This window comes from Cebus imitator, unplaced genomic scaffold (genome assembly GCF_001604975.1).
Source record: "Cebus imitator isolate Cc_AM_T3 unplaced genomic scaffold, Cebus_imitator-1.0 Scaffold299, whole genome shotgun sequence".
Taxonomy (NCBI): domain Eukaryota; kingdom Metazoa; phylum Chordata; class Mammalia; order Primates; family Cebidae; genus Cebus; species Cebus imitator.
In genome coordinates this window covers 1,176,559-1,185,966 of record NW_016107614.1, presented here as the reverse complement: position 1 = coordinate 1,185,966, position 9,408 = coordinate 1,176,559, and the positions used below count along the sequence as shown (strand labels likewise).

Genomic DNA, 9,408 nt, shown 5'->3' with positions numbered 1-9,408 from the left:
AAAAAAAAAAAAAAAAGGCGGGCATGGAGGCTCAAGCCTGTAATCCCAGCACTTTGGGAGGCGGATCACCTGAGGTTAGGAGTTCGAGTCCAGCCTGGCCAACATGGTGAAACCCCAACTCTACTAAAAATACAACAATTAGCCAGGAGTGGTGGCTCACGTCTGTAATCCCAACTACTTGGGAAGCTGAGGCAGAACAATCGCTTGAACCCAGGAGGCAGAGGTTGTAGTGAGCCATGATCATGCCATTGTACTCCAGCCTGGGGGACAAGAGTGAGACTCTGTCTCAAAACATAAAATTGTGTTGAAATATTACTTAATTTGATGATTGAGGTTTTTGGCTTCCCCTTAAGTTTTGCATGCAAGGTAAGGACCTCATGCACCTTCCCGCAGTCTCAGGCTGAGCTAGGCACTCTACAATATTTTATTTGGGTAAAGCGGTGGGTGGACTCTAGAGCTTCCTCACAGCTGTATCCTTACCTCAAAGGGGCAGATTAACTTAGATTTAGATAAAGGACAGCTGAGGAGGCAAGTCTGTGTCCCTCTGGAGGTGAAGGTGCTCCGGAAATGGGACCTTTTATACACAGGTTGTAAGAACTTGAAGAAACAAAGGCCTCCATTGGGCACATGCCATCCTGCACGTACTGAACATTCCACTGGGGTGGGGCCTCTGCTCTCCCACTGACACCCACCTGTGAAAGCGAAGGTCCCAGAACCTGCATTCCAGTGGGACAGGCAAAGGAGCAGTTTCCAGGGCTCATGGGAATTGGTCTAATATTAGTGGTGTTTTTCTCATCTGGCCCTGTGATGTCTCTATGGGGTAGGTGTTGTTATCATCTCATTTCACAGACGAGGCAGCTTGGGCTGCCCCTGGGGAAGAGCAAATGCCTAGCTGCCATCCCGATATCTGCGTGTCATCCTGACTCACCCTTCATTCTGCATCCGCTCCTGTGCCAGCTCTGGGCACATACCCAGGAATGCCTGGAACACCTTTCTGCTGCCTGGGCTGTAGGCTCAGACACCCCAAGAGCAGCTTGATGTGACTCTATTAGCTCTCCCTGGTCGAACACAATGTCCTTCCTCCGCCTTCCAAGCAGCCTGCCTCCTGCCCCTGGCTACATTTAGGGCTTTCTCCAGTCTTTGCCACCAACCCTTTCTTAGGGTTTAAAGAGGGGCCATATCAATTATCTTTGGAAATCCATGGTAGGAGTGAGCTTTTCTGCAGGTACCTCTTACTTCCGTCCTCTCCTGGGTCTTTCCCACCTACTGAAGCTTTGGGTAGAAAGGCCTGGCTATTAGAACATCATGGGGGACAAGGCTTGGAGGAGGATAGCTTACCACCCATTCCAAGAAAAAAAAAATCCATGCTTGATAAAGCCTCCGGGCCTCTAGCGGTCAACAGTTATTAGTCAATCTTTCATCAATGGCTCCTGGCCTTTTCATCCCAAACAACCTCTTATTTTTACCCTCCTAAGGTTTTAGCTTCCCTCCAAATAAACCTTTCTTAAGGATTACTTTCCTAGTTTTCAGGTAGTGAAAGATTCATCTAATACTTCTGATCAGCATGAAATAACCAGTTGCTATACCAAAAGCAAGGAAATTTGATGCTTCATTTATTCTGTAAAATTCCATGCATGATTTTAAATTATAATAGCCGGGCGCCATGGCTCACACCTGTTAATCCCAGCACTTTGGGAAGCTGAGGTGGGCAGATCACTTGAGCTCAGGAGTTCGTGACTAGCCTGGGCGACATAGTGAGACCTCGTTTCTACAAAAAATGCAAAAATTAGCCAGGCATGGTGGCATGCACCTGTAGTCCTAAGTGCCCTGAAGGCCGAGGTGGGAGAATCAATTGAGCCTGGGAGGTCTAGGCTGCAGTGAGCCATGATCATACCGCTACACACTAGCCTAAGCGGCAGCGTGAGACCCTATCTAAAAAAAAATAAAAATAAAATTTAAATAAATAAATTATTCAGGGCTCGGTGGCTCATGCCTGTAATCCCAGCATGCTGGGAGGCCGAGGTGGGTGGATCACTTGAGGTCAGGGATTTGGGATTTGAGGCCAGCCTGGACAACAGGTGAAACCCTGTCTCTACTACAAATGCAAAATAAATAAATAAATAAAAGCCTGGTGCAGCGGCAAGTGCCTGTAGTCTCAGCTACTCAGGAGGCTGAAGCAGGAGAATCGTTTGAACCCGGGAAGGGGAGGTTGCAATGAACCAAGATCATGCCACTGCACTCCAGCCTGGGTGACAGAGTGAGACTCTGTCTCAAAAAAATAAGTAAATAAAAATAAACTGTAACAATAGCTTTAGTGTCCCCATTATCATGAAAAAACCTTTAGAGATCATGTTGTCCAGCCCCTTCCTTTTTTAGACAGGATAACTTACTCAGGGATAATAAGTAAATGACACAGTTTATACAACAAAACTTCCTTGGGCAATGATGTTTTGCTTTTCCTAGGAGGACATTCAGTGTTTCAGGGAACTGGGCTGCAGACTGGCGATGCTCTAGTGCCTATATCCACAGCCTTGCTGTCTTCTCCCACCCCAGCTCAAGGACTGAATGCCATTCTCCTCCCTGCTGCAGTGGATTTTTCTCCTAAAACCAAAGGAGGCACTCTTCTTCCTCAATCTGAAGTTTTTGCATTTTGCTATTATAGACCTGCTCTCTGGTGTCTAAATCTGGATTCCCAATCTACCCTCAGTGCCATAGATTTGATAGTTACTTTCCTGGGGGAAGAGGGTAGGACTTCAACTTTCTGTGTTCAGAGAATTCTTTAGTGTCTTCTAACAGGCCCTGCTTTGCAGGTGACACGGCGCTTCGGGATCCCAGGGCTGAAGAAAACCATGGACTGGTTTGGCTACTACGGAGGCCCCTGCCGCGCCCCCTTGCAGGAGCTGAGCCCCGCTGAGGAGGAGGCACTGCGCATGGATTTCACCAGCAATGGCTGGCTCTGAGGGCAGGCAGCATCCATGGCTGGCCTGAGCCCATCTCAGCCTCCTGCCTTGCACCTGCAGCCTGAATCGGAGAGCGCAGTGGGGGGATAAGGGGAGCGGGTGGTGGGGAGTGGGTAGAGGATCCTTTGCCTACTCGGGTCTTCCAGCCAGCCTTTCACAGGCACGCTCATGCACACCTCTTATTCTCATGGCCCCTGACTTCTCTCTCCCTTTTATATCCTAAACTGTCTCTCTGGTCTGAAGACTGAGAAAGAGCAATTTCTCAATTTGTCCTTCTACTGTGGATGCTTTCCTATGCCCTGAGGCACAGGAAGTTAGAAAGGAAGGCCAGAGGGGTACTTAGGCACAGTAAGGGAATTTTTTTTTTTTTTTTGAGACAGAATTTTGCTCTGTCACCCAGGGTGGAGTGCAGTAGGGCGATCTTGGCTCACTGCAACCCTGCCTCCTGGGTTCAAGTGATTCTTCTGCCTCAGCCTCCCGAGTAGCAGGGATTACAGGCATGCGCCACCACACCCAGCTAATTTTTGTATTTTTAGTAGAGATGGAGTTTCCCCATGTTGGCCAGGCTGGTCTCAAACTCCTGACCTCACATGATCCACCCACCTCAGCCCCTCAAAGTGCTGGGATTACAGGTGTGAGCCATTGTGCCCGGCTGGGCATTTCTTTTATCAAAGTGGGGACTACTTAGACTTGAGGCTTCAAACCTGAGTCTAGCGTAGTGCAGCTGGAAGCCAGGGCTACTCTTACAAACCTAAGTTCTGACTCCTTCCAGGGAAGCATCAGCTTAGGAAACTTGATCAGGAAAGTGTCACTGGTCTTTGAAAGGACTCTTTACCACCCCCCCTCCACCCCAGCCCTTCCCTCCACACTGCAAGATGCATGCCAGCCACAATGCCCTTTTTTCTAAGTCTATTTTCATTCATTTCCTATTTTGGTCTCTAGCCTTGATTCCAACCATTGCATGCGTGGAGACAGCCCAGTGGCTTGTCAGATTGGTAAATAATGACACCTGGTGGATAAATGTTACATTCTAGAAGACTATTCTGGCCAGCCTAAATCTGAAACAGTAAGGGGACTTGGCCTGAGACAGGGCCATCCTCTTGCCTCCAGGTACTCTGCTTTTGTTATTAAAAATAATCACTGTGTTACTATAATAAAATTTAACAGGTAAAATTAGTGTGGCTATGTAAAGATGGACACTCCATTGCTATGCAGATCTTAGGTTTCCTGGGCAGATGTCAAGAACCTTCCCAGAGGCAACTGAGCTCTGATGGTCTGACTTCTCCCAGCTCTAAGAGCCACCCCAACAATACTGAGCCAACAGGCATTCACTTACTGGAGGTCTAAGAGAGGGATAAGCGGTAAAAGAGAGCAACTGAGCTATTTAGAAACACTTAGTACTTTTATTTTTTTGAGACAGGGTCTTGCTGTGTCGCTCAGGCTGGAGTGCAGTGGCACAATCTTGGCTCACTGCAACCTCCACCTTCCAGGTTCAAGTGATTCTTGTGCCTCCTGCTTCAGCCTCCCAAGTTGCTGGGATTATAGGCATGTACCACCGCGCCCAGGCAATTTTTGTATTTTTAGTAGAGATGGGTTTTCGCCATGTTGATCAGGATGGTCTCGAACTCCTGATCTCAGGTGATCCTCCTGCCTTGGCCTCCCAAAGTGCTGGGATTATAGGTGTAAACCACCACACCCAGCCAACTTCCTTTTTGATTAAAGTGCTAAGTGTTTAGGGCCCCGTGCAGTGGCTCATGCCTGTAATCCCAACACTTTGGGAGGCTGAGGCAGGAGGATCACCCAAGGTCAAGAATTGGAGACCAGCCTGACCAACATGGTGAACATCTCTACTAAAAAATACAAAAATTAGCCGGGCATGGTAGTGCAAGCTTGTAATCCCAGCTACTCAGGAGGCAGGAGAATTGCTTGAGCCCGGGAGGCAGAGGTTGCAGTGAGCCAAGATCGTGTCACTGAACTCCAGCCTGGGCCACAAGAGGGAAACTCCATCTCGAAAAAAAAAAAAAAGATGCTTTCTCCAAAATATTTAACCTTTTTCAGTGGTAATATTTGACTAGTGGCAGAAAGATGGAGATACGTTTTTTAAAAATTACTCATATTAAGGCTGGGTGCAGTGGCTCACACCTGTAATCCCAGCACTTTGGGAAGCCGAGGTGGGTAGATCACGAGGTCAAGAGATTGAGACCATCCTGGTCAGCATGGTGAAACCCCGTCTCTACTAAAATTACAAAAAATCAGCTGGGCATGGTGGCGCGTTCCTGTAATCCCAGCTACTCAGGAGGCTGAGGCAGGAGAATTGCCTGAACCCAGGAGGCGGAGGTTGCGGTGAGCCGAGATTGTGCCATTGCACTCCAGCCTGGGTAACGAGTGAAACTCTGTCTCAAAAAAAAAAAAAAAAAAAAAATTACTCATTAAAAAGAAAGTGTAAGGTTAAAAAAGAGAGGTAAATAGATAATTATTTAGTGGGGAGGGCAGAGGCTAGAGGAAAGAAAATAAAAGATCTCAATCTTCAACCCAAAACCAGGCTCTGAATGGCACTAAAGCTTGGGACTTAGCTCCTGGGGTCTTCTCACAGGCAACTTCTAGAGGAGCTGGGCTCAGAGAAGAATCCAGTTTAGGACTGGGAGAAAAGTCAGGGCTAGGCAGGCAGGGTAATGTACTGGTTAAAAGCTCAGCCTCGTGCACCTCTAGGCCCAGCTACTCAGGAGGCTGAGGCAGGAGAATTGCTGGAACCCAGGAGGCGGAGACTGCAGTGAGCCGAGATTGCGCCGCTACACTCCAGCCTGGCAGCTGGTGACAGAGCAAAACTCTGTCAAAAAAAAAAAAAAAAAATGCTCAGCCTCTGGGCTGAAACAGGTCAGGGTTTAAGTTCTGGGATCTGCCCCTTAGTGTCTATGGGACCTTGGAGAAACTGGCTTAACTTCCCTGAGCCTCATCTGTTATACAGGGATGATAATAGTACCTTCCTCCAATAAGGACATGCATGTAAAAGGGTGAGCGTGGGGGTCGATGTTCCACTACTCTCTACTCATCGCAGAGAAAGGGAAACTCCGCAGGAGTGGACCTGCCAGAGGTAACCCAGCAGGTGTGGCCATAACTGGTCTCAAGTCTTGGGCACTCTGATGCTCACGGTGAGAGGGGGCCAGTAGAAAGGGAGTTGGAATCAGAAAGACTTGGATACAAATCCCACCCAGCTGTGCCACTTACTAGTTGGGGCAGCCTGAGACTGTCTGATTTAAAAAGAAAAAAAAAAAAAGTCCATACCTCTCCTCTGTAGAGGCTGAGAAAATTAAATGATTTGATATAGTAAAATGTGCAGGGTCAGTCCCAAGGCCTAATCTGATTAACTTTTGCAAGCGGCAGATGGATTGATATTCATGAAGACGCAGGGCCAGAAAGTCAGGAAAACTAGGTATAGGCAGTTCTGGTGATTTCTTTATTCTTTATAAACACCTGTTTCTACAGTACAACTCAGAGAATAAATAGAGGCACACGGCTATAACTTCCACCACAATCTGCTGTTGAGGAGACATTCAGTGTGAGGCTAGGGGGCTAGAGGTGGGGGACGTATTTGTGTACAGGGGTAAGCTGGGGGGCCTCCATGATAAACTCTGCAGAGATCCCATCAGTAAGGTCTGATTGCCACCTGTTGGTCAAGGCTCATGATAGAAGAGCTACAGTGAGCCAAATGCTCCTTTAGTTCCCCACAGTCCTAGAGTAGGTCCAAATTCTACCAAAATCCCAGGGGTTCAGGTGAGTCTGATTTATTGGTCCACTGGAAGAAACTGTGTCAGCCCAAGCCATCCCTACAAATTCAGTTCACTCCGTGGTAGGGCCTGAAGCGGCCTAAATATTCTATCCTTTTCCCTGGAGTTAGTCACAAATACAAGTAATAAGATTATTGTTTACATGAGTTTCTTTCTTGACTGTCCCCAAAAGGTGTACTGTTCCCCATCTAAGGAAGGAGAGAGGCACACATAGGGATTATCTGCTGTAACTTGGTGAAGGAAGACAGCCTGTCCTCTAAAGGAAGAAGGAAATAGCACTCTTACCGAATCCTTCACAGGGGCATAGGCAGAAATGACTATCAGTCCGATCAGACGATCAGACAAAGTGGAAGCCTGGAGCCATGATTCCAACCAGCATAAGGAGTAACATACAGAAAAGCTCTGCTTGGTGGCTCATGCCTGCAATTCCAGCACTTTGGCAGTCCCAGGCAGGCAGGAGGATCACTTGAGCCCAGGAGTTGGAGATGAGCTTGAGCAGCATAGCAAGACCCTAGCTCAATTTTTTATAATAACAAAAAGAAAAGGTCTGGCCTTGACTTTCACAGGGCTGCTGTACTGAGCCACCCCTATCTTTTTCCTATTTCTCCAGGGTAGCACAGAGCACTGGCCCTAAGCTAGGGCTAGGATCACCTGCCCCAAAAGCAGCAGAACAAAGAGATTCTGTATCACTTGGCAGAAAATGAAGCAGAAGGGTCACAGCAGGCTGCATTGGGTAACCTGAGGTCTTAGGAACAGAGTGTTAACCAGTGAGAAGAGGCAGTTCCTCTGTCTTCCAGCACACAAGGGTCAGGGAAAGACAGCACCGCCAACGACTGCTGCAGGCTCTGCTGGCCAGCATCCTCAGCACTTTTCTGTGGTCCAGTTCTGGATTGGCAGATGACAGGGCACATATAAGTCCCTTGCTCCACTGTCATTGTCAACTTATCTCAGCTGTGGTTCATTCGCTCACCTCGAGTCAACAACGGGGGCACTGGCTTTTCCCAGTACTTGTCAGCTGAGACCCACGGCGCTGTCAGGCGGTGAGATTTCTGGCTGACTTGGAGGCGCTCTGGGCCCGCTGAATGACTGCAGAACACTTCTCACGCCGCAGCAGCTTGTTGTTCTCAAAGAGACCTTCATTGCGGGGGATTCCATGAGAACCATCAGGGAAAGTCAGCAGGCCTTTGAGGAGGGCAGAGAAAATATGGGAGTGACAATGCCATTCATGTCTCAAAGATCAGCTTGATATGTCGAGGCTGAAGAAGGAGAAAAACTCCCTGCTCAACTCAGGAGTACTCTATTGGTGAGTTCAACGGATAGGGGTCAGGGCATGGACACTATGGATTGCTGGACACCCACAGAATTAAAACTAAACAGGCATATTTCCACCCGCATTATGCCCACCTAAGTCACCCATCTTGCTGGGCTGCAACTTACCAAAACCATCTACTCTGCCATTTTTAAATTCCCCCTCAAAGGTCATGTTGTCATGTCGAATGAAGACTCCGACGCCATTAAACTTGCCCTGGGCAAACTCCCCCTCATACCTGCAGAAACACCAAGAAGTTAGCCTTCAGTGGGAAGTGAGCTGTCCAGATGAATGGAGTCGAGCAGCTGCTGATCTCTGCTATTTAATAATGCCAAGGAGCAAGCCGATTCCACCTGTCACATAGCTCTACCTACCCCACGTACTCCCAACCAGCAGAGAAGGATCAGAGAATATGTATGACACGAAGCCCTGATCTCAAGGAAAGAAGATAGGGCAGGAATGGGAGCGGGGTGGAAAGTCACTCACTTGGTTGACATTTCAAATTTTAGGTCTACTTAAAAAATAACCAATAAGAGAACTACTTATTTCTCATCTGTATACTGCAGGGAGTGGGACAAGCTCAGGATTGACAAGATATTTACCAGTGTCCCATTTTTATGTCAGAGCCTCCCTTATTTAAGGTGAAGAAAGAAATGACCTCATACCTACCTTGAACCATCTGAGAAGGTCAATACCCCAAAGCCATTAAAGAGCCCATTCTCAAAATGACCCAGGTAGGTGCCACCATCTGCAAACATCAGTTGACCAAAACCATGCCTGCGGCCTGAACAAAGAGAAGGATAGGTGTCAGGTTGGAAGGAGACAGCTTCAGGGTCTCTTCTTACTCTTTTAGCATCTCACAAAGAAAATGAGAAGCAGTAGGGGCCAGGCACGGTGGTTCACGCCTGTGATCCCAGCACTTCGGGAGACGGAGGCGGGTGGATCACCTGAGGTCAGGAGTTCGAGACCAGCCTGGCCAATATGGCAAAATCCTGTCTTTACTAAAAATACGAAAATTAGCCAGGCATGGTGGCATGTGGCTGTAATCCCAGCTACTAGGGGGGCTGAGGCAGGAGGATCTCTTGAACCTGGGAGGCAGAGGTTGCAGTGAGCAGAGATAGTGTCACTGCACTCCAGCCCGGGCAATAGAGTGAGACTGTGTCTCAAAACAAAAAACAAAAATAGAAAAGAAAACGAGAAGCAAACCTGGTTCCTGGGGCCTTCCCATCTTATCACTACAGAGTTGAAGCAGGTCCCCCAAGTATGAGTAACAGAGCACTTAACAATAGCTAACATTTATAGTGCCTTTACTATGTACCAGCCTCTTTTTTCTTTCTTTTTTTTTTTTTTTTTT

At 47.9% G+C, this 9,408-nt stretch overlaps 2 protein-coding genes across 6 annotated transcripts in view; one reads left to right on the top strand and one right to left on the bottom strand.

Moving 5' to 3' along the window:
- Positions 1-4,136, top strand: part of HOGA1 (4-hydroxy-2-oxoglutarate aldolase 1) — a 29,736-nt gene extending 25,600 nt beyond the window's left edge. For both annotated transcript variants that reach the window (XM_037729350.1, XM_017502768.2), the window contains one exon: positions 2,811-4,136. In XM_037729350.1, the coding sequence (XP_037585278.1) occupies positions 2,811-2,960 (150 nt within the window). In that variant the 3' untranslated portion in view covers positions 2,961-4,136. The remainder of the gene's footprint in view (positions 1-2,810) is intronic.
- Positions 4,137-7,200: 3,064 nt separating this feature from the next.
- Positions 7,201-9,408, bottom strand: part of MORN4 (MORN repeat containing 4) — a 16,097-nt gene continuing 13,889 nt past the window's right edge. For all 4 annotated transcript variants that reach the window (XM_037729349.1, XM_017502775.2, XM_037729347.1 and 1 more), the window contains exons 3-5: positions 8,724-8,838; positions 8,183-8,292; positions 7,201-7,927 (exon numbers count right to left, since the gene is read on the bottom strand). In XM_037729349.1, the coding sequence (XP_037585277.1) occupies positions 7,779-7,927; positions 8,183-8,292; positions 8,724-8,838 (374 nt within the window). In that variant the 3' untranslated portion in view covers positions 7,201-7,778. The remainder of the gene's footprint in view (positions 7,928-8,182; positions 8,293-8,723; positions 8,839-9,408) is intronic.